We start from the raw sequence: 23,689 nt of genomic DNA on the forward strand, positions 1-23,689 counted from the left end.
ACCAGGAAAAAACATTTTATACACAAATTCTCCCATGGCCTCGGAGGCCATCCAGTCAACCCCATACATAGCTGATCAAGTCTGTCATCCAAGATAGCCCCAACAAGTGACCCTCCAGCCTGGCCTTGAAGCCTTCACCAAGAGGGATTCCACCTCCAACAGGAGAGTCCCAGCTCTACGTATGGTCTGCTCCCATCATTAAAGAGCTTTCCCCAACCTCAAGGCTAAATTGGGTCCCATCTATAGTCCTAGGCTTGGATAGGACAGATGCTTGAAGCTGAGCTGGAGCAGAAGGTTGTTCTCACCTCTGACATCCCAGAGACAACATCTTTCCCCTCTTCCCCCAGGCCTACCCACCTGCTGGCTAGTGCAGGGCTCTACATTGAGCAAAACCAGGTCAAGGGGAAATTTAATGGCTTCCAAAGTTGGAAAACCCTCAGCATCCTGTAGAATCTATCAGGGAGAAGAGCCTCCATCACCCTCCAAAAGAAAGCAGGAGAGACAGAGCCCTCCCCCAGGAAGGGGCCTTTCCTTCTCATCTTTGAAATGGGATCATTCTGAACACCACCCTTCCCTAGGCCGGGCTGAGGAGTAAGTTTTATAACCAGAAACCGCTGCCTGAAAGTGAACTGAATCTTGTGTGACTCCAAAGAAGAGAATGGAGAGGGCACCCCTGCCCTGAGCCACTCCTTCATGGAGATAGGGCCATGGGTATTGAACACTGCATGTTTTCTGACTTTTTCAGTGTATTGATCAGCCTTGCTGATTGTGTCACCTTTTTCTTTTTGTCTTTAAAAAACAACTATTTGTTACATAGGAGGAGAGACATCTGGGAAAACCAGGATGTGAAAAAAAATCAATAAAAACATATTTTTAAATGAACGTGATATAATGATAGTGACTAAAGAAGACACTCCCCCTACCCCCAGGAAGTGAATACACCTCTTTGTCTTTCTTTGCCAAGGTGGGGGATTTGGGATGGGGCAGAGTGCACACACTGCCTCAGACCCCGGAATCTGCTGTTCGGGTTTTGCTGAAACTGCCCCCCCTTTCGTTTTTACTTTTTGTTACAAGGAACGGCTTACGGAGTTGGGGGAGGAAGAGGGTAAATTCAGAAAGGAAGGTGATATGAAAACAAAAGATAGGATTTTTAGGTGGATTACTAATTTTGTATACCACGTCCTCTGGCCGGACAGTAGCTTCAATCCCTTAGAACTCTTCCTCAGTTCTAAAGGCCAGCTATGTCTTCACATATATATATATATATACACATGTGTGTGTGTGTGTGTGTGTGTGTGTGTGTGTGTTATTGTTCAGTTTTATCTGGCTCTTCATAACCTCAAATAAAATGTAATATGCTATGCTATTGCACTGGTAACTAAGTTGGGACTTTTTTTACTGTTTTAGAATGATAAATTAATTAAGTGTCTTTGATTGAGCCTGACTAGGTGCAAAGCCCCGGGCCCAAACCCCTATCTACTAGGTGCTGGGCCTATGTGGGCATGAAGCCCTCAGGGTCCTAAGGGGAGTTGCTAAAACCAGAGCCAATAGTAGGTGCCTAAGTTCTGGTCACTCACATGATGGTCTGGTGACGGCTAAAGAGTATGTAAAAAGAGAGAACAGAGCTATTTGCGACAGGCTCTCACTCCTGGAACAGTGCTGGCGCATGACTCTGGGCCAGCCACCCTAAGAGCCTCCCGGCTCACCCAGATGTTGATGGTTTCTTGGTAACTATGAATTGTATTTGGTCTGTTTATAATGTATGTTTGTAATTTGTTTGTATTTGCTCTGAAGCTCAGGGTGCTGGCTTTTTCCTCTGAGCTGAGTCAATGATATTTGTATGTTGGATTAAAGTAAGATTGTTAACCCCTTAACGTTGCTTTCCTTAGCAAAGCAGATCAAAAGAAGCTGTGCTGGCAGCATTCTTGTTGTTGGGCTCGTGTTGGTCTTTCACCCCCACAGCAGCTCCTAGCCAGATTGGTGTAATAGCTATATGTAATTACATAATATAATATATCATACATGTTATATTTATATCTTATACACTATATACTTTTACCGTTGCTATTGGTTTATACGTGTATTTATGAATATATATATAACATATTAGATATAATCATCTATTAGATATTATAAAAATATTTTATATGTATACATATATGTGTATATATATATATATATATATATATATATATATATATATGTATATCTAAAAACAATAACCACAGCGATGAGCAACATGAAAGCCTGCCCACGAGGGAAGCAGGCCTACACAGGCTCCCCCAAGACCCCTGAAGACAGGAGAGCACAGGGACCGCTCAGCTGCCTGGCACGCTTTCAGTAAGATGTGCCACAGTCCCTTGGGACATTTCTGAGATGCTGACAACTGCAGGTGAAAGACTTCATTCCATGGCACAGGGCTCTAGGCAGACTGTGGGGCTGGATCTGGAGGCAGAGAGTGATGGGTTCCCATAACACCAGCCACACAGATTAACCTTGTCCCACTCCCCCTCTATGGGCAAGACCCCTCTCTGGGTCTCAGTTTCTTCATCTGTAAAATGAGTGGGTTGGACCAGATGATCTCTGAGGTCCCCTTCCAGCTCTGTCCCTTACTATCTGTGTGACATTGGGCAAGTCAGCCCTGGTTTCCTCATTTGCAAAATGAAGGAGTTGGGTTAGAAATCAGTCAGTCAGTAGGCACTTGTTAAGCACCTACTATGGACCAGGCACTGTGCTAAGTGTTGGGGATACAAGGCAAAAGACCATCTCTGCTGTGGAGGAGCCCATATGATGGGGGAGACAGCCTGCCCCCACACAATCTGGACCCAGCCGAAATTGGACATAACCAGTGGAGGGAAGGCACCGGTGCCATCCAGCTGTCCTGAGAAGGCCCAACATCCCAATGAACATGCTGGTTGAGGGCTGACCTATGGAGAGGGTCTCCTGCAGCACTGACTGCTGAGATCTTGTCCCTATCTGCCCATCAGCCACAAACTCCTCACTTCACGGGATGGGGCAGGAGAGAGGGGGAAGAGAGTTTTAGTTCTGACACGGTCCAAGGTGAACCAAGGCAAATGTTTGCTTCCCTTGTACCCTCTCCCATCCTCCACCCCCAACACCTGGATTATCCACAGAATGCCAGGGCAGGCAGATACCTTAGAATGTGGAATCGCAACTTTAGAGCTTAGAATACAAAATGCTGGAACTAGGAAGGACTTGGAAAACTGAGGGTTGGAACTGAATGTTAAAACTGGGAGGGAGCTTGGAAGGGCCCTTAGAACACTAAATGACAGAGCTAGGAAAGATCTAGAACAAAGAATACGGGGTTCTAAGAGCCAAAAGTGACCTTGAAGATCACTGTGCCCAACCCAATTTTCTTGCCCAGAAAGGGGGAATGTCTTGTCCTGCCGGTTTGGGCAAACTACAGCCAGGCCCTGGACGCCCACACGGGCCCGGGTTCTTTCTATTATGCCAAAAAGGAAACCAGTCTTTACTTTAGAAATCTCATCATCTCCAAGCCCATTCCTAGGGGTTTTTGTTTGCTGAAGCCAGGCAGAAACAGCAGGTCTTGAGTTGCCATTACTTGTTCCAAGTCAACTAAGGAACCCAACCAGACTCTTCGATGAAGCAGCTCAGGACAGTCTTTGGGTTCTGTGACTTCCAGGGAGGAAAAAGGAATGTCCTGATTGTCCTCACTAAAAAAAAAAGAAATAACCACGGGGGAAAAAAGGACAAAAAAGAGTATTTGTGGGCATGTGGTCTCAAGGGTCACCCCGACAAACTTGGATAGGAGCTGGGGATGCACACCATGGGGACGGGAAGGACTGGACAAACCTGAAATGTTACGGATCTGGGCCCAAGGCCAAGCTTCGGGATTCTTGGGGCTCCAAAGCTGGGCATGGCTTAAGCCGATTGATCTCTTCTGAATCCAAGCCAGGCCCACCCATGATCAAGTCCACCCTCCCCAGACCCTCCTCTCAGTCTAGTTCCCAGGCCTGGTTACAAAAGGGGGGGCAGTAGGTGGTAAATTGAGTCACCTGCTGACTCTGGGCCAAGATATGCCCATCGGTCTCTCCCAGTTGGGTCCCAGAGAAAGAAGGTAGGGTCTCTTTTAATGCCAAAGCAGTCCAGATAGAGCTGACCTTTGCAAGATGAAGCGGTGGGGGACAGGATTCTTCATACCAAACCTGTTCCCTCTCTCCCAGCCCTCTCCTAGGTCTAATTTCATTCATACTCCTATTACTCAGAGAAATAAAGGGCTAGGAAGTAGATGTGTGATTTCACTGGGTTGGGGAAGGGATACCTTCTCTATACCTTATACCAGGGGTGGAGACCCTGCAGTCATACCTGGCCTTCTAGATCCTTAAGTCCTTTTATTTAAATCCCCTTATTTAAATTTAAAGTTTATTTAAATTTTAATCCTTTGATTTAATTTATTTAATCCTTTTATTAAAAAGATTTGCTCTATAAAATTTGGATTCAGTCAAAAGGCCACACTTAAGGATCTAGAAGGGCACATGTGGCCTTAAGGCTGCAGGGTCTCTATCCCTGCTTATATATAAGGCTTATATTATAAAGCTTATACTCTTAGCCAAAGGCCTAGAGCAACTGAGAAGTGAAACCCAGGGTCACATAGCCAGGACATGCCAGAGACAGGATTCGAACCCAGCTCTTCCTAAGTTCTCTATCTCCTATATCATGGTCCCTCTCAAGATAGACATACTTTTTCAAAAAATGGGCTGTAAGAACAGTTATTAACACATAAGCTTGAACTAGCCCATGGTGGAAATTCAGACAACCAGCAATGGATCAAGCAGGAGGACTTCTCTTGGCTGGGATTTCCCAGCACTTACCAAATGACAGCACAAGGAGCAATCCCCAAGGGGCCATGGGGCTCTGGCCAAATTAGATCATGGGATACTTTCCAACAATCCCACTCCGCACCCCCATGTGAGCTGCCATATTGGCAGAGCACTGGGCCTAAGTCAGGAAGGCCTGAGACATTTCCTGGCTGTGCGGCCCTTGGCAATCTCTTTACTTCACTGCGCCTCAGTTTCTTCAAATGGAAAATGAGGACAGACAGTACTTACCTCCCAGGGTAGTTGTGAGGATTAAATGAGATGATATTTGTAAAGCAATTAGCAAGAGTGGCTGGCACGGAGAAGGTGTTTAATAAATGCTTGTTTCCTTCCTTTCCTGCCCACATCTCCCCCCACCCCGACCCCATCTCCAAATGAAAGTTAATTGAAAGCCACAATATACAAGCCTTATATATAAGCCACAATCTGGCTCCTGCTTATTTGAAGGCAGATGACCTGAACTCAAACCCCGTCTCTGTCACTACTTGTGACACTACTTGGACAGGTCATCGCCACCTCCTCGCTCTCTTCATCTGTAAAATGAGAGAAGTAGAAGCCTCTGGGGTCCCTTCCCATTGTAGATCTCTAATTCTATGACCCAACTTTTCCAGGCTATTCCATGTTACATCCCTTCACGTTCTCTCCCTTTCAGCCAAGCTGGCCTTCGGGTCTTCCCCAGACTAGCACTCTACTTTGTAATTTCCCCCCCTTGCCTTTACCTTGTGTCCCCAACACTTGGCACAGTGAAGGCCTGGCACATAGAAGGGGCTTAATAAATAATGCTTGTTGACTGACTGACTGACCGAAAGCTCTGCCTCCCCATTTCTACTGTTTGCAGCCCCTAGGTTCCCCGCTCAAGCCTTAGCTGAGGTTCCACCTCTTTTCAAGATGCCATTACGGATCCCCCGATGACTGTGTACTTTTTCTGTGCATATCCTACATTTGTTTATGTGGGCATATGTTGTTTCCCCCAACGGAATGTAAGTTCCTTGAGAGCACAGATTGTTTCACTTTGACCTTGGTACACCAAGTACCCGGCCAGGGCCTGGCATAGGGTAGGTGCTTCATAAATATTGGTAAAGGCCCATGATTCCAGAGGGTCCTCACTGAGAGTACATTTGAGCTTTATTTTTTTTTGGATGCAGCCAATTTGTTTTCTTTGACTATACGATTATGATACAGGATTTGGTTTACTTGCTTTCTCAATGGAGAGGAAGGAGAAGTGGGAAGGAGTGGGTCTTCATTCAGAAAAAAAAAATTTAATTAGAAAAATACTGATTAAATGGAAGAGAAAGACAGAAAAATAAATAAATAACTAGGATCCTAGGCCTCCAAGGGCTTTCAGACCACATGTATCAAAAGGCATACAAAAGAGTGATTCAAGTTTCAGTGTGATGGACAAAGAAAAGATCCAGACAAAGGATATCTAAGAAAATACAAAGCTGGGAGGCCTCAAGGAAGAAACCTAAAAGTCTATTGATCTAGCACTCACTTTATGGGCGGAGAAGGTGGTAATGTAATATGCTGCTGCTGTTGTTCAGTCCTGTCTGACTCTCCATGACCCCATTTGGGGTTTTCCTGGCAGAGATACTGGAGTGCTTTGCCATTTCCTTCTCCAGTTCATTTTACAGCTGAGGAAACTGAGGCAAACAGGGTAAGTGACTTGCCCAGGGTCACACACAGTTAGTAAGTATCTGAGACCAGATTTGAACTCAGGAAGATAAGTCGTCCTGACTCCAGGCCCGGCGCTCTATTCACAATGCCACAGTAGCTAGGGGGTGTAACAGACTACACCAGGGATCTGAGTGTCTAGAAGACCTGAGTGTGAATTTCGTTTTAGATACTGTGTAACTCTGGTGAAGTAACCACCTCTGTGCTTCAGGTTCCTTCTCTGTTAAATGAAAGGGTTGGACTTGGGGTCCTCTAAGGTCCTTTCTTGCTCTGGCTCTATGGCCCTCTGTTCCTGCTTTATTCAATCTAGAGGCAATAGGGAGGACGCAAAAGCTGCCTGCTGGATCAGGTAACCACAGATGGCGAGCCAGCCAGGGCCACTGAGGCCATCTTGTCCAGTCCCCTCATTCTGCAGACTAGGAAATAGAGGCAAATTACCTAAGACTGCACAGGTGGTAAGTTGAATCCAGCTCTTTGACCACAAATATATTGGTTTTCTCCACTGTATACATATAAAAATATATAAAGGAAGCAAGTCATTCATTAAGTACCTACTGCATGCAAGGCACTTACTATGTGCTAAGTGCTTGGAATACAAAGACAAAAGTAAAATAATTCTCGTCCTCAAGAAGCTTATATTCCACTGTCTATGACTCCATACTGGAGAAGAAAGCTGGCCATCCAGCACCAAACACTGAACTGCTGTCTAGGCCTCAGTTTACTCAATTGTAAAATGAAGGAGTTGGGCTCAAGGGTCTCTAAGAACTTTCCCGCTCTTGATCAACAAATGGAAGTCACTTAACCCTTTGGGCCTCAGTTTCCTCATCTGTAAATGGCTTCTGAGAGCTGGCCTTTCCAGCTCTAGTTAAAAATTAAAGTCACTTCCCTCTCTGGGTCTCAGTTTCCTGACATGGCACTGGACTAAACAAATGGCTGCTAAATTTCCTTTCCGGTTCTCAAGCTCCTGCTTCCAGCACCTGAGTCCCATTTTTGTGCAGAAAGACCCTGGAAATGTTCAAAGCCTCCACCAGAGGGCGCCCTTGAGCCAAGATGAGCCACCATCCCCAGGCTCTCACCAGGGAGTCCAAGATGGGAAGGGATGATGGCTGAGTGTATCCCGAGAAGGTTTCTCTTTCCTCCTGCCTCGCCCTATCTGTCCTTCGGGTAACTGGAGGCTTGGATCTCCTCCATGCCTCCTCAGCTCAAAGTGTCAAGTGGAGCCCCCAAAGGAGATCATATAGCGCCAATTCCCCAGATGGCCAAGAGCCCTAGCACCTCCAGAGAACATGCCTCATTGTAGTCCGACGATTTCTGTTTCTCCTCAGACACCCCAGGGTGGGAGGGAGGCGTGTGCCATCTGCAGGCGCTGAAACCGGAGACTCCTCGATAGGATTTCCTCATTGTCCCCAGTGAATGCTCCCTGCGATTTCCGGAGCCAGAGATGACAAAAGGGCCCTCCTCCCAGCCCCCAAACAGCAGAGGAAGAGAGTCCTCATTTCAAGCACCTTCCCTCCCACAAGCTCCAGATGGAAGGCCTGGGGAGACCGAAAGTCAATATTAAAATTAAGAAAACCCCGTCAATAGAAACAGCATTAAATTCGAACCCCATTTGCCATCCTCATCTTTCTCCAAAAAGGACAGGCTCAGAGGATCATAATTGTAGCCCTGGAAGGAACCTCAGAAGCCATCTGGTCCAACCTCTGCATTTCGCAGATGAGAGGAAGTAACCATCCTAGGTCACTGGGGAACAACATGGCACAGCCGGAATTTCAACCTCAGTTTTTGTCATCTGCTTGGACTGGACGCCTCAGAGGTCCCGACCAGCTCTGGACCAACGATCTGACAACCCTGCTTTTCCAGCCTTATTATGTCACATTATATATTATTATCACATTATGTCCCTATGTGAACTCTGCCTGCCAAGGGTAGGGTTCTCAACCTTTACTAAGTGTCAAGTCAAAGTCCTGACCCCTTTTTCTCATCAAATTGGGTGTGGAGAGAGGCGACCCTGGACCATCACTCTGGGTGTGCAGGGCAGGTGCCCCTCCCTGGACCTTCCCTTGAGTAGGTGAGCAGGGTTGGCCATCAACTCAATTTCCAGGGGGCAGAATAGCTCTTGCTAGCCATGGAGGGGAAGGGGTTGGGAGGTAGGGAGACGAAGGGGGTGGAAAGTGGGGCGGGATGATTAAAACATGCCCCCGAATCCTCCCAGGCCATATTTAGTAGACAGATTAAAGGTTGCCAATCCCTATTCCAAAGAAATCTTCAATCATGCTTCTTTCCCTTAAATTCATAGGTTTGAGCCAGAAGAGATTTTAGAGATTATCTAGAGTCTAGACCAGCAGCTCTTAACCTTGGCTTCAAAGACACCGCCCCCCCCTCCCCCACCAAGGGAAGTCTGTGGATAGATTTCAGACGGTCTGTGAACTTGCATGGGAAAAATTCACCATTATTTTCACTAACCTTTGGTTTCCTTTGAAATACTATGTATTTATTTTATGCATTTAAAAATATTATTCTGTTTCACCAGACATGAAAGGGGTCCATCCATGACACAAAAAAGGTATAGCCAGGGGTGAGGACCCTGCTGTAGACCAATCCTCCAAATTTTACAGATGAAGAAACTGAAGCCTGGAGAGAAGAGGGGACCAAGGGCTCCTATGGAGTAAATGGCAAAGCTGAGATTCAAACCCAGGTCCTCAGACATCTAATTCATCATTCGTTTCCAGTTTAAAAAATAAAAGGTGGGGAAAGTTAGGTAAAGAATAAGTATAGAGGAAAAAAAATCCTTTTGTAAATCCCAGCTCATCCATAAGGATGGTGATAGGATCCCAAAGCTTCCAGTGAATACAGCTTAATAAAGAAAAGCCCAATGGGTAACACATTGGTTAGTATGGATGAGATCGGCCTGATGCAGGGTCCTTTCCTGTCTGCAGGTGAATGGTGGAAAGTAACTTACAAAGTGAAACTGACTACGCGGATGGAGCATTCTTGTAGCCACCCCACCCCCACCCCAGCATGTGCCACTTACTCACTCACTGTCTCTCTCCTGGGATCTGGCCATCCAAGACCTGCTTGGGGATTTAGGAGAAATCCCCAACGTCAAAGGAAGCATAGCTCACCCGCCCAAATGGAAGTGACTAAAACCCAAATGCCAATGGGCTGACAGAAAGCTAAGGGGATTTTAGGCTTCATTAAGAAAAGCCCGGCTTATAGAACAAAGCAAATGAGGGTGCTGCTGTGTAATATGCTCAGCCCTGGTTAGACCACACCTGAAGCGCTGGTGGGTTCAGTTCTAAGCAGGTGGAATGGCTGGAGATTCGATCCTGGAATCAGGAAGCACTGGGTTCAAGTCTTGCCTCTTAAACATAGTGGCTTTGTGACCCTGGCAAGAATGGATGCCTGGAACCAACTAGAAGTGGAACTGGGGAGCTGACTGTCAGACTTTCAGTATTTATATCTTGAAAGCCCTGGGTTCAAAGCCTGCCTCTAAAATATATGGGTTTTGTGACCCTGGCAAGCAGGGATGTGCTAGGGCCAGTTCAAACTGGCTCTGGAGAGCTGGTTGTTAAAATTTCGGCATTTATACCTTGGAAGCCCTGGTATCCTGCCCCTCTAAACCATATTGGCTTTGTGACCCTGGTGAGCAAGAGTAGATGTCTGGAGCCAACTAGAAGTGGATCTGGGGGCAGATAGATGGTGCAGTGAGTAGAGCACTGGCCCTGGAATCAGGAGGACCTGAGTTCAAATCCAGCCTCAGATACCTGACATGCTTACTAGCTGTGTGACCTTGGGTAAGTCACTTAACCCCAATTGCCTTGCCTCCCCCCCCCCCACATAAAATAGCTGATCTGGGGAGCCGGTTGTTAAATTTTCAGCATGAAAAGCCCTGGGTTCAAATCCTGCCTCTAAAATATATTGGCTTTGTGACCCTGGCAAGCAGAAATGTGCTGGAGCCAGCTTGCACTGCTTCTGGGGAGCCAATTGTTAAATTTTCAATGTGAGTGCTTATACTTCAGAAGCCCTAGGTTCAAGCCCTGACTTTAACACACTGACTTTGTGACTCTGGCAAGCAGGGAGGTGCTAGAGCCAGTTCAAACTGGCTCTGGGGAGCTGATTTTTAAATATTTAGCGTGAGAATTTATGCCTCAGAAACCTGCAAAAGTTACAAATCAAGGTTTGATTTATGATTGCCTAGACTGAAGAAAAGGGTGAAAAAATCTGTGATGCATAGTAAATCTAAAAGTGTGTAACACCCCTCCACCCCCACCCCCACCCCCCCCCCCCGGCAACAGCTGGTTGTTAAACACATCTCTACTAGCAAAGGCACTTACTTCTCAGTGCTCTAGGCAATCCTAAGGCTATAAATTACAGAGAATCCGAATTGGTGGAGGGAGTGTCCTCACCTGGAAGTTTCCCATACCACTGAAACCCCAAAGTCCAGTCTCAATTCCTATCCTTATCTGTGCCCCACATTTGGAAATTTGCATTTGCTGATGCTAACACCCTAAATGACAGAGTCAGGATTCCTAAAGGCTTTGCTGGGTTAGAACACTGGGCTGAACTGAATATGCAATTTAATGGCAATAAGTATAAAAATCTTCCACTTGGGTTCAAAAAATATGATTTTAAAAGTATAAGCTGGGGGAGAGATAGCTCAAGGGTAGAGGTTTGTCTGAAAACGATCTGGGGGTCTAAGTGGATTTTCAGTTTCTCCTAAGTCCACAGTACGATATGGTAGCCAAGCAGGCAGCAGGCTCACACACAATGGCACTCTGCCCTGGTCAGACCACACGTCAGGGATTGTGTTCTGTGCTAGGTACTGCCACAGTTTGGTATGGCTGCTGACAAACTGGAGGGTCTTCAGAGGCAGGGGAGAGAAAGGCCTCCAGAAGATCACAGGAGGACAACAACTACACCCCTCTTAGCCTCAGTTTCTTCATCTGCAAAATGCAAATAATAGCCCCCGCCTCTCAGGGTTGCTGTGAGGGTCTTGCAAGCCTTACTGGCTTTTATTACTACTAATAACAACCATGGGTCTCTTTGAGAGGTAGTGAGCTCTCCATCACCACTCTTATTCAAGTAGGGGTTGGACTGGGTTGTTGCAGAGGTCCCTGCCGGCTTGGAGCTTCCGAGACCCCTCCATCCCATTCCCAGAATCCCCCAAAGTCACAAGATGGAAGGAATCTTGGAGACCCTCCAATCCAAGCCAAACCTGCCCTGCCCACCAAGGAACACACACACACACATAAAGGCTTGTACTAGGCCACAAAACGAACTGGAGCCACTGCCTTTTATGAGCCCAAGACAAATGGAGACCGAGGAGCAGACTTCTTTGTGGAGGAAGAGGGAAGGGGGTGTACTCTGGGACGCCGGCCTCCTGGCTGCTCCCCAAACAAGGCTCTCCGTCTCTAGGCCTCGGGCATTTTCTCTGGCTTGTCCCCCCTGCCTGGGAAGGAAGGAGGGAGGCTTTCTCCTCACCCTGGCAGCTAAGAACCCATAGCTAGCTGCTGGTTTGCAAAGCTCATTGTGGCTGGGAGACCCATCACCCTGATCTGCACATCTGGGGTGCATAATCTGCACTCTAGGAGGACGCTCGTCATAACTGGCAGTCTCTGAGGCTTTAGGCTATCAGGAAAGGCCCCCGCTGGCCGGGCAGCGTTGGGTTAGCCAGACTCTGAGGGCCCTTCCCACGCTGAGATTCTGGGATTCTGAGAAGGGATCTCACTGGCAGCCCAAAGGACACCGAGCAGGCAGTGAGCCTCCACAAAGCCAGGTGGGGAAAAGCAATGGATGGGAAGCTCACCTCCTCTGCAGAGGTGGGGGGCTATGGGTGTGCAGTACTGCACACACACACTCTATCCCCCAATTCGGGATGTATCGGTTGGTTTTAATGAATTTCTTTTTTCTTTACTTTTCACTGGCTGATTGACTGTTACTCCCTGGGGAGGGATGCATTCAGAAATGAGGGTGGCATAAACATAAAAGTTCACAATAAACAGGAAAAGAAAGAATGCTGGGCCTGGAGTCAAAAGACCTGGGTTCTAATCCTACAACTTCCACTTATATAATAAGATTTCTGTCCTCCGCGGCTCATTCGCCGGGTGTTTAACCTAAACTTAACCTCTCCCGGGCCTCAGTTTCCCTTCTTTGCAAAAATCACGGATCACAGGATCATAGACTTAGGGTTGGGAGGAATCTTACTTGAGCACAATATTGAGTATGACTCTTCCATTTTACAGATGAGAAAACTGAGGCCCACAGAGGCCCAGCCTCTCACAGCCAGTGTTGGAGTCAGGACTAGAACCCGGTCCCCCAGACTCCAAGCCCTGTGTCCTTTCTGCTACTCCCAGAGACCTCTAAATAGCTCCGTGAGCTGCCCTAGGGCTTATCATTTCTAAAACACTCAACCTCGCTGAACTCAGCTCTAAAAATCAGGACGTTGCATCAACCTCCCGGAAAGAACACTGAACTTGAGTCAAGGGGCTTGGGTTCAAATTCTGCTTCAGACACATACTGGTTGTGTGACCCTGGCCAAGTCACTTATCCACTAATGGAGGTGATAAGGATAATAGTTTCTCGGTGGCATGTTTCCCAGAGCTTTGCAACACCCTTCCCATGTTAGTAAGCAGAAAGTGTGATGGATGCAGAGACAGAGGACTTGAGTTCGAATCCAGGCTCAGCCACAAAGTATGTGACCCTGGGTAAGTCTTTCAACATGTCTGGCTCAAGTTTCCTTATCGGTAAAATGATGGCGTTGAACCAAGTGGCATCCAAGGTTCCTCCTGGCTCTCATGACCATGGGGGGAGTTCCAGGGACCATCTAGTCCATTCCTCCCATTCGACAGACGAGGAAATTGAGGCCTGCAGAGGTGAAGTGAGTATAGGGAATAAGTCTAAGAGGTGGGATTTGAACCCACGTCCTTTGACAACACAGGAAGCATTCTTTATGCTGTACACAAGTGAGGACCCCTAGGCACAGTGACTTCAAGGTCGAGGTACGTAGCAGAGCTGGGATTCGAACCCAGATCTTCTTCCTTCAAATGCAAGGCCCTCGGCTCTCAGACTGCCTTATCCTCCTGGTAACACGCCAAGCAGGGCTCAGGAAATGTTGCCCAGACTGAATTAATGGATTTTCTGTAAGCCTTTGTCCCAGTGGCCTCAGCCCAGTGCCAGAGGGCTTGGTAGGAGGGATTGCCTAATGGCAGGGGAGAAGAAGGGAGAGGGTAGGGACAAGAACAGAGGAAAGCAGCCCTGGGAAATGTGGGTGTGGTCAATGCAAATCCGGAATGCTCATTAGCATTCTGGGAGATTCTCCACCTTGTCAAGCAACATTTGTAAGGGTAAGAAGGAGCGGGTGCCAAACCCTGGCTCTGAACAAAGACCAAGTTCTCATCTCTCAAATGTCAGAGAGATGCCAGGCCAGCCCAGGGAAGAGGCTGAGGGAGGCCATGACCACCATCCTCCAACTGGCTTGGGAAGAAGGGTTAGCTCTGGTCTGCTTGGCCTCTGAGGGCAGGATGGGGAGCCTGGGGATGGGACCGAGAAACAATGGAATGTCATGTAGTAGAAAGAATACATGGGAGAGAAAGAGCCAAACATGGGGTTGGGAAGACCTGAGTTCAAATCCCGCCTCAGACGCTTACTAGCTGTGTGACAGTGGGCGAGTCACTTAACCTCTGCCTGCCTCAGTTTCTTCATCTTTAAAATGAAGGGGTTGGATCCAAAGGCCTCAAAGGTCCCCCCCTGCTCTAAATCCCACGATCCTACCTGTGTGACCTTGGAGTCCCTCAGAGGGACTCAGTTTCCCCATCTGTGGTCCCTTCTAACTCTAAAACGGTGTTCCTACAAGGACAGGGAGGTATTATAGGAAGAACACTGGGGTCCCTTCTTACAACAAGATGCCCACCTCTCTGGGCCTCAGATCGCTTGCACCAGCTTTAATGTCTGAGGACTGGTTTGCCTGTACTCTCATCTGATCCTGACAGCCCTGTGAGGTAGGTACCACTGGGAGTATTATCCCTGCTTCACAGATGAGGAAGGTAACTGAGGCTTATATGGATTGCCTGTGCTCACAAAGGCTAGGAAATGTTAAAGGGAGGTTCTGAAGCTCAGAGAAACCCCAGAGAAATCACTTCTCTCCACACCAAGATGAAACACTGAGGGAGAACCCAAAGGAGAATGGTCTAACAATCCATACAAGGAAAACAACGTGGATGAAGAATAACCACGGCCCAGACTAAAGCCTACGATGGACTGGCAGCTCAGCTATACTGGTAAACTCATCTTGGAATTCCAAAGGTTGGTCAGTGCGAGGAATCCCACTGAGGAATTTCTCCCCTTGACTGACCAGAGCCTAACAACAAGAGCTCCCTCAGTGGCTTGGCCAAGGTGGCCTCAATAAGGATTTCCACAAATACAGCAAAAGGCACTATTTGAAAGGAGTGATCACACCCTCCAGAAACATCATAAGAAAAAATGAGCTCTGCAGGGGCCTGGGGGATTAGGAGGAGCACTTCAAACCAGACCAAGCCAAAGTTAACAGTGAGACAGGTAGTGAGGAGCCCAGGGCAGTAAAGCTTTTTTAAAGGCACCAGTTGTTGTTCAGTCATTTCAGTCACGTTTGACTCTTTGTGACCCCATTTGGGGTTTTCTTGGCAGGGACACTGGAGTGGTTTGCTATTCCCTTCTCTAGCTCGTTTTACAGATGAGAAAACCGAGGCAAACAGGGTAAAGTGACTTGCCCAGGGTCACACAGCTAGTAAGTGTCTGAGGCTGGATTTGAACTCAGGCCCAGTGCTCCATCCACTGCCCCACCTAGTATGAGTAATCAAAGGCACTTTTGCACGAATTACTCCCCTTTCCACACTCCACAATCCAGCTAAAGTGACAGACAATATCCCATCTCCCAGCTCCACGCAAGTGGCTTAAGGTTTGCCAAGCACTTTACAAATATTAGCTCATTTGGTCCTCACAACAACCCTGGAACGTAGGGGCTTTTATTACCCCCATCTTAGAGAGGAGGAAATCAAGAAAGGCAAGTCCAGTGACTTGCCCAGGGTCATACAGCTAGTAAGAATCAGAGCAAAGATTTGGATGCAGTCTTTCTAAGTCCAGCACCTAACAAGGGGCCGGCATATAGGAGGTATACCTGCTTGCCGATGCTACCTGGCTGGCTTCCTTATCAAGGTGAAGTAACAAGCCTTTATTAAGCACCTACTATGTGCACTGCCATTGGTTTTCAAGTCCCTGTTAAATGCCTTTGGGATGCCAAGGAGAGTCAGCTCGCTGCCTTCACTATCAGAAACCTCCATCAGAGTTAACGAGCCAGGAGGACAGTCATGGGGCTGGCTCATCCGCCTGCCTCTCTACAGATGGGCAATGGCACAGACGAGGAGGAGGAGGAGGAGGCGAGCAGGCTGGATGGCCTTTCCCGAGAGCCCCAGCTGGGTCCCTCAGGAGCCGGGCCGAGCCACGAGCCGGGCAGAGAAAGACGAAGAGGCCGGGCAGGAGAGCAGACAAAGCGGGAGAGGAAGTCACTCTTCAGTTAAATGAGGCCAGAGAGGCTCGAGGAAAGAGCAGAGGAACTCCGATAAGCCTGGACTATAAAAAAAGGAGAAGGTTTTCAATGGCTCTTGTTCTCCATCTAACCTTTGTCTGCCCGGGAAAAGTTCAGCTCAGATCAGATAAGGAGAGGCCGCAGCGCCACCTGAGAGGGAGAGAGAGCGCCAGGGGAGAAAGGAAGCATTGGAGCATGGGGCGGATTCCCCCCATCGGGCCCGGGGCCTGCCCATGTCAGGGAACCTGAGCTAGGAGTGGTGGTGGGCATTCTTGAGGAGTGGTCACTCAGCCTCCTCAGCTTGAAGACCTCCAAATGCCAGCTCCAAGGGGCAGCTCACTCCATGGTTTCAACAGCCCTCAATGTTAGAAAATGCCTCCTCCTGTTGATCTCAGCCCTGCTTCCTTTCCATCTCTCCTTCTGCCTTCTGTGGCTAAGCAGAAGGTCTACACCAGGGTGCACAATGAGACTTTTAAACCTCTGAATACAGCTAATAAGTTCCTTCTAATCCAGGATGCCCGACTCTTCCTACTAATTCAATCCAATCCAATAAGCACTGATTAAACACCTGCTGTATGCCAGGCACTGTGCTAGGTACATACAAAGAGAAAAATGAGGCTGTCCCTGCCCTCCAGAAGCTCACAATCTACTGGACTGTGCCACGATCGCAGCATGTATGTGGTGTTTCTCCCAAAAGAATGGAAGCTCCTTGAGGGCAGGAATGGTTTCATTTTGATCTTGGGTTTTCCCAGCAACTGGCACATAGTAGGAGCTTAATAAATGCTTATTGATGGGCCAATCCCAGTCCTTTTGGGGTCCATCTTGACAGTTTCCTTTTGGAATCCAACACTCTAGATGGGGTCTGACCAGAGTAAGGGATAGGCAAGATAGTTCACAGTGACGGTCTTGAGATGCCACCCAGAAACACTCATTTTTTATCCAAGAACAGGAGTCATGAATCCTTTCGTATGCATGTCATGACCACCTTTAGCAGTCTGATGAAGCCTATGGCCTTCTTTTCAGAAGAATATCTTAAAATGCATAAAATAAAATACTCAGGATCACAAAGGAAATTGGGGTCCATGGCCCCTAGATGAAGAACCCCTTTCCTGGGGGTTCCTGAGAAAGGGAGAGAGTGCCAGGGTCTGACCTATGAGAATGTTTCACACATCCTCTCCCTGGGACTCAGTTTCCTCTGCCATAAAATGGGTTGGATGAGACAATCTCTACCTCCCCCTGCAACTCCAAATCCAGTGATTCTGGTTGTTCTGTTCACCAGACTTCTGCTATTAAGGGCTAAGCTCAAACAGGCTTTCTGGGCTGTATTTTCATGACTCTGGGCCCCACGAGACAGCCTAGACACACATCAGGAGCTCGGCTGGGACTTGTGTTAGCTTCATAAAGCTCTGCCTGGGAAACCAAAGAATCCGAAAGAGATTTCTGGAGAAAGAAGCTCTACCAAGGAGCATCCATCCTCGTAGGCTTCCAGCACAGACCCAAGCTCCCCACACAGGAAGGAATAAAAAGAAAGTTGAGGGTCAAGTCCGGCCAAATTCCATCCTCTTTAGACACACATAGTCAATTAACCAATAAACAAGCAAGTATTAAGCCCCTTCTGTGTACCACGTACTATGCTGGAAGACGAGGATACAAACAGTAAACAGTTGCTGTCCTCAGGGAGCTTACATTCCATAAAGTATACCAACACATACTCATATAAGCAAATAGAAATCAATCAAGCATTTATTAAGTGCCTAGTGTTTGCCAAACACTATGCCAGGAAACAAGGATACAAACACTAAATGGTCACTGTCCTCAGGGAACTTACATTCCATAAAGTATACCAACACATACTCACATAAGCAAACAAAAATTAATCAAGCATTTATTAAGCTCCTACTATATGCCAGATGCTAGGCTAAGTGTGGGAGATACAAAGACAAAACATTAATGTGTCCTCAGGGACCGACTTCTCCTAGCTTCCCTTCTACCATCCGTGGCTCCGCACTGGGGCAGAAGCCTCAGCGGAAGATGCAGGTTGGCTGTACGGACAATCTACAACTCTATCTCCTACTTGCTTAGTGCGACTCAGTCAGAAGGCGCCAACCTGACCCACACGACTACTGACAGTAACTACTTTTCCAAACGGGAAAATAAAACCACCCAGAGGTGCCTGAAACACACTCAACATAGGGAAACCAGCTACGGAGTGACGGCCTTCACGAAGATCAATGCAAACATTGATTAAATAAAACACCAGAAAATGCAAGAGAACAATATAGACCAAGACAAAATGATTCGTTATGATGAGGGAGGACCTACATGCCAAAGAATGTTCAACAGCCCTGATAATATCAGTAAGGAAACCCTCATTCAACAGATGCATAAATGACCTTTGGAAAATATAATATCCATTTGTGTTTTTTTAAAAAGCATATAATGTAGATAAATCTAGCCACCAGAAAGGACGCAAAATTAAATACAAAGCTGTTCAATGACCCACAAAAGTTTCATTCAATCTTGTATTTTCATATTTCCTCAACTTAATTTGACACATCATTCCCAAGTTTAAAAAAAAAACTGAGCCATGTAAAAGGGAGACTTATTTCTGCAACAGGACATCAAGACATACTACATGAAGTCCACAGCATGCCTCCACTCCTTTTACTTCACATCAGTGAAAAAACAAAAGAAAAACAGAACACAACTATGCCCAAATGGGACCAAAAGATCACCCCAAGTACAGAGCGAAGTACAATTTGCAACCATATTCACTGTAATTAAATGTTCCTGCACCAGCATTCCTACCACCCAGTTGAGGAAATGTAGGGGCAGAACAGCTGGTTCTAGGCAAAAGGAAACTTACCATAAAAGGCTCAATTTTCTTGTCTTTGCTGAAGCTGTGACTTCTCCTGGGGACAGGTGTAGGAGTGAAACCTCTCAGGGGGGATTTATTGGTAGCAGGCCGGACTCTCTCTTTTTCAGTGTCCTGTGGCACCTGAGTAACAAAAGAGAGAACACAGCTTGATATAATAAAAAGCATGACGGACTTAAGAGCCGACAGACTTGGGTTCAAATCCTAGTTTTGATACTTGCTCGCTCTGTGACTTTGGGTAGGTCACTGTACCTGCCAGAACCTCAGGTTCTTCTTCTGCCAATAGAGGGCAATAATCCTTGAAATACCTAGCCTCACAGGGTCTTTGTGAGAAAAATACTTTGTAAACCTCCCAGTGCAATAATTAATTAATTAATCAACAAACAGTGACCAAACACCTACTACGTGCCAGGTGCCGCGCTGAGCTAAGAAGTGAGAGCTATTACTATGTAACAGGAATTTTTTTTAGGTTTTTTTTGGGGGGGGGTGTTGCATTCATTAGGCTAACTTGTACAGGCTACAGGATTCCTACTTAAAAAGCCGATGGCTATGGGTCAATTCAGTTCAACTGATCAAACACAAAACACCAATGGCCTTTACAGCAGACCAGACGCAGCTGTTGCCTAAGGATTCCATTGTTGTGTGAATCTTAATTCCCTAATTAGAGGGTAGGCTCCTTGAGGGCAGAGGTCATATCCGTTATCTCCTGTGACCACCACACCACCCAGAACAGGGCTGGGCACTGCAGACACAAAGGAAGAGGTACTGATTATGGAGACAGGCAGCAGAGTGTGACATAAGGAGGATCTGAGTGCAAATCCTGCTTTGGTTACTGGTCAGTCCACAAACATTTATTATGCATGAGTCAGGTATTACGCTAAACTCTGGGAATATAAATAAGTCATCAAGCATTTATTAAGTACCCACTATAAGCCAGGCATCATGCTAAGTTCTAGGGATACAAATAAGTCAACAAGAATTTATTAAGCACCCACTATGAGGCAGGCATTATGCTAAACTCTGAGAATATAAATGAGTCAATAAGCATTTATTAAGCACCTACTATGAGCCTGGCATTGTGCTAAGCTCTAAGGACACAAATAAGTCAACAAGCATTTATTAAGCACCCACTATGAGCCAGGCATTGTGCTAAGCTCTGAGAATATAAATGAGTCAATAAGCACTTATTAAGCACCTACTATGAGCCTGGCATTGTGCTAAGCTCTAAGGACAAAAATAAGTCAACAAGCATTTATTAAGCACATACTATGAGCCAGGCTTATGCTAAGCTCAGGGGATACAAAGAAAGCAGCCCCTGCCCTGAAGAAGCTCATAATTTAATGGGGAAGACAACATGCAAACAAATATGGATGGATGAGATGGAAATCAAATACACTGGGGATAATAGAGGGAAGGCACTGGACTAAAGGGGAGTTGGGAAAGGCTTCCTGTAGAAGGTGGGATTTTAGCAGGGACTTGAAAGAAGCCAGGAGACAGAGGTGAGGACAGAGACAGTCCCAGGCTGGGGGGTAGGGGGTGGGGGTAGAGTCACCTTGCTCTCCCTAAGCCCCTCCTCCTTCCTCCTGTTATAAAATGAGAGCATTGGATGCTAAGGTCTCAAACTGGGATTCTATCTATCTTTCACAGGAAAAGAAGTGACCCTACTTTTAACCATCAGCTAAGGGGCTTCATGAGAGGCAGTGTGGTGTAGTGGGTAGACATCTACTCTCAAACATCTGCAAAACCTGGTTCTGAGTCCCACCTCTGACCCAGACAAGCCGTGTGACCTAAGATGAGTCACTGAAACTAGCTGGCATTGGGAGATGAAGTTCCAAAGCAGCGATGCCTGATTCTTTTAGAATCACAATTATCCCCCAATTAAAAATGTGACGGGGCTTTTCAGAGCTCAGGGTCCCACTATTTTCTACCCACTCTCCAATATATACTCAGGCACATGTGAACAGGTGGGGCAGCCAGGTGGCACTATGGACAGAGCAACCTGGAGTCAGGGAGACCCAAGTTCAAGTCCAACCTCAGACACTTACTAGTTGTATGACACTGGACAAGTCACTTCACCCTGTTTGCCTCAGTTTCCTCATCTGTAAAATGAGCTGGAGAAGGAAATAGCAAACCACTCCAGTATCTTTGCCAAGAAAACCCTAAAGGGGGGTCATGAAGAGTGGGGCATGGCTGAAAAAAACAGCTGAACAAGCAACGTGAACAGGTATTTGGAAGCAGTCATAAAAAGGTTTAGAGCTGTTTGAGAGCATGGAGTCCAAGCCCCTCATTTTACAGATGCGGAAACTGAGGCACAGGTGTTCTGGAATGAATGGACTATCTGGGCTTTCCAGTTCTCAAGAAATGACAAGGATGAGGAAGGTAAAAAGGAGGGAGCAGAAGCAAGGGACAGAGAAAGACCCACTAACTATGAGAACACAAACAGAGAATGAACCCAAAGAAAGGCAAGCTTCAAGTCACTGCGGTGATGACCCATCTGCATCCTGCAGAAACGGGAAGGAAAGGCAGCTTTCTAACCCCAGCCCTCATCCTTCCCTCCTTCTAATGTACACACGCGCACACACACACACACACACACACACACACACACACACACACACACCCATGGTCTATTAGCTTTTCTTAACTGTTTTTCTTTGTTACAAAGGACAGTTCATTGGGCTAGAAGCGGGGAGGGTGTATCTCTGCAAACAACCAGGATGCTTAAAAAAAAAAAAAGGACTGATAAAAATCTGTTTTTAAAATGCCAAATAAAAATGTTATTTTATTTAAATTTTTAAAATTATTTCAAATAAATATTGTATTTTAATAAAACTATTATTTTAAACCAAATATTTAATTTTTAAATAAAATTAGTTTAAATACAATTTTTATCTCATGTTTAAAATTTTTATTTTCTTAATTAAAATTTATTTTTTAAATTTAAATTTTATTTAATTTTTAAAAAAATATTTTATTCTTAAATTTAAAATTTTGATATTTTTAAATAGAAATTATTTTGTTTTAATAAAAATTATTTTAAAATGAAAATTGTTTTTAATAAAATTAATTTTAAATAAAAATTACTTTTAATACTTATTTTAAAATGAAAACTATTTTGTTTCTTAATAAAATTATTTTTAAATAAAAATTATTTTGTTTTTAATAAAATTATTTTTAAATTAAAACTTATTTTATTTTTAAATAAAAATTGTTTTTAATAAAATTTTTAGATAAAAATTACTGTTTTGATGAAATTATTTTAAATAAAAACTTTATTTTAAATACAAATTTATTTTATTTTTAAAACAATTTTTAAATCAAAAAATTATGCTATTTTAAATAAATTTTCATTTTCTTTTAAAAGTATTTTTTTATTTTTTTTTAAATAAAAAATGTTGATAAAAATTAATTGGCATTTTTGTTTATAAAGAGCAGCAGTAGTTGATTAAATCAGGTGTCACCAAAGCTCCCCAGCCTTCTGTCAAATGACTCTAGACCTGATCCTTGGGCCCAGGAGCAGAGAACATGCCCTGTGTGAGAAGGGTCAGCTCAGGCCAGTCTAAGGGCTTCTCAGATACACAGAAGGGAACAGCCTTCCTGCTGAAAACCCAAGTTTGGGGCCCAGGAGACAGGAGCAGAAACTCCAGCACCCATGAATGGGGCCCAGAACCAGAGGACAGAGCAGCTCTCTGGGCCTGCGGCCAGGGCACCCTCTGCTACAACGCTGCCTTTTCCTGGGCCCTTCTCAGCAGCCATACTGCCGCTCGAGTCTGGGGAAGGATTAAATGTCACATTTCCATCAGCATTTTCCCAGAAGCCCTCTCCCCACTGCTCCCAGAATAGCAATCCTGTAGGCAGAGAGAACAGGCAAAAGCAGTAGCTGGATGAAAAACAAAGCAGAAATCATGGAGGCGTGGGGGTGCAGGCCAGAAAGCCTTTTGCTGTGGTCAGCTGTGTTCTCCAGCCAGGCTGGTCTACACTAGAAGGAAGCATCGGAGATGGAGTTTGAACCCAAGTTCTTCCCACTGTCCCACACAGCCTCACTTAGGGTGTAGTTCCCCAGAACTATATAAACTGCTTGAGGACAGAGACAAGTGTTTGACGCATTTTTTTCCAACCAATGCTTGCATCAGGGTAGGGAAGCTCCCTTCATCAACGCACACTGGCAATCTTTCTGTCATTTAGTCTTAGTAAATTGTCTGAGACACCAAGAGGTCACTAAGTATGTTGAGTAGGACTTGAATCTGGGTCTTCCTGATTTCAAAACCAGACCTCTTGTTTGTTATACTACACCTCCCTAACACACAGTAGGTGCTTAATAAGAGTCTTGTTGAATGATAATGTGCCACCTAAACGAGGTTAAACTAGGGTGGCACAGTAAATAGGCCTCTGAGCTAGACCCTGAGTCACTTCATTTCTTCTGCCTCAGTTTGCCCATCTGTAAATGTGGTGGCCACAATAGCACCTACTTCTCAGGATTGTTGTGGAAATCAAATGAGATATTATTTACAAAGAGGTGCCTAGCACACAGCAAATGTTTATTCAATGTTTGTCTTTCTCCACGAATGGGGTCCAAATCCAAACCTTTCACAGATGAAGAAGCTGAGACCCAGGGAAACATCTGTGCCCATAGTAAGATAAGCAGTAAAAATGAGAGCTAAGTTCTCTGACTGGAAACCCAGTACTTTCTTACATGATACCCCAATAGAGGTGAGTGAGAAGGAA

General features: G+C 45.8%; 1 protein-coding gene across 2 annotated transcripts in view; it reads right to left on the bottom strand.

Moving 5' to 3' along the window:
* Positions 1–23,689, bottom strand: part of KIAA1671 (KIAA1671 ortholog) — a 224,157-nt gene that overhangs the window by 116,792 nt on the left and 83,676 nt on the right. For both annotated transcript variants that reach the window (XM_036758501.1, XM_036758509.1), the window contains one exon: positions 18,956–19,087. In XM_036758501.1, coding sequence (XP_036614396.1) covers positions 18,956–19,087 — 132 coding nt within the window. The remainder of the gene's footprint in view (positions 1–18,955; positions 19,088–23,689) is intronic.

Source organism: Trichosurus vulpecula, chromosome 1 (genome assembly GCF_011100635.1).
Source record: "Trichosurus vulpecula isolate mTriVul1 chromosome 1, mTriVul1.pri, whole genome shotgun sequence".
Classification (NCBI taxonomy): domain Eukaryota; kingdom Metazoa; phylum Chordata; class Mammalia; order Diprotodontia; family Phalangeridae; genus Trichosurus; species Trichosurus vulpecula.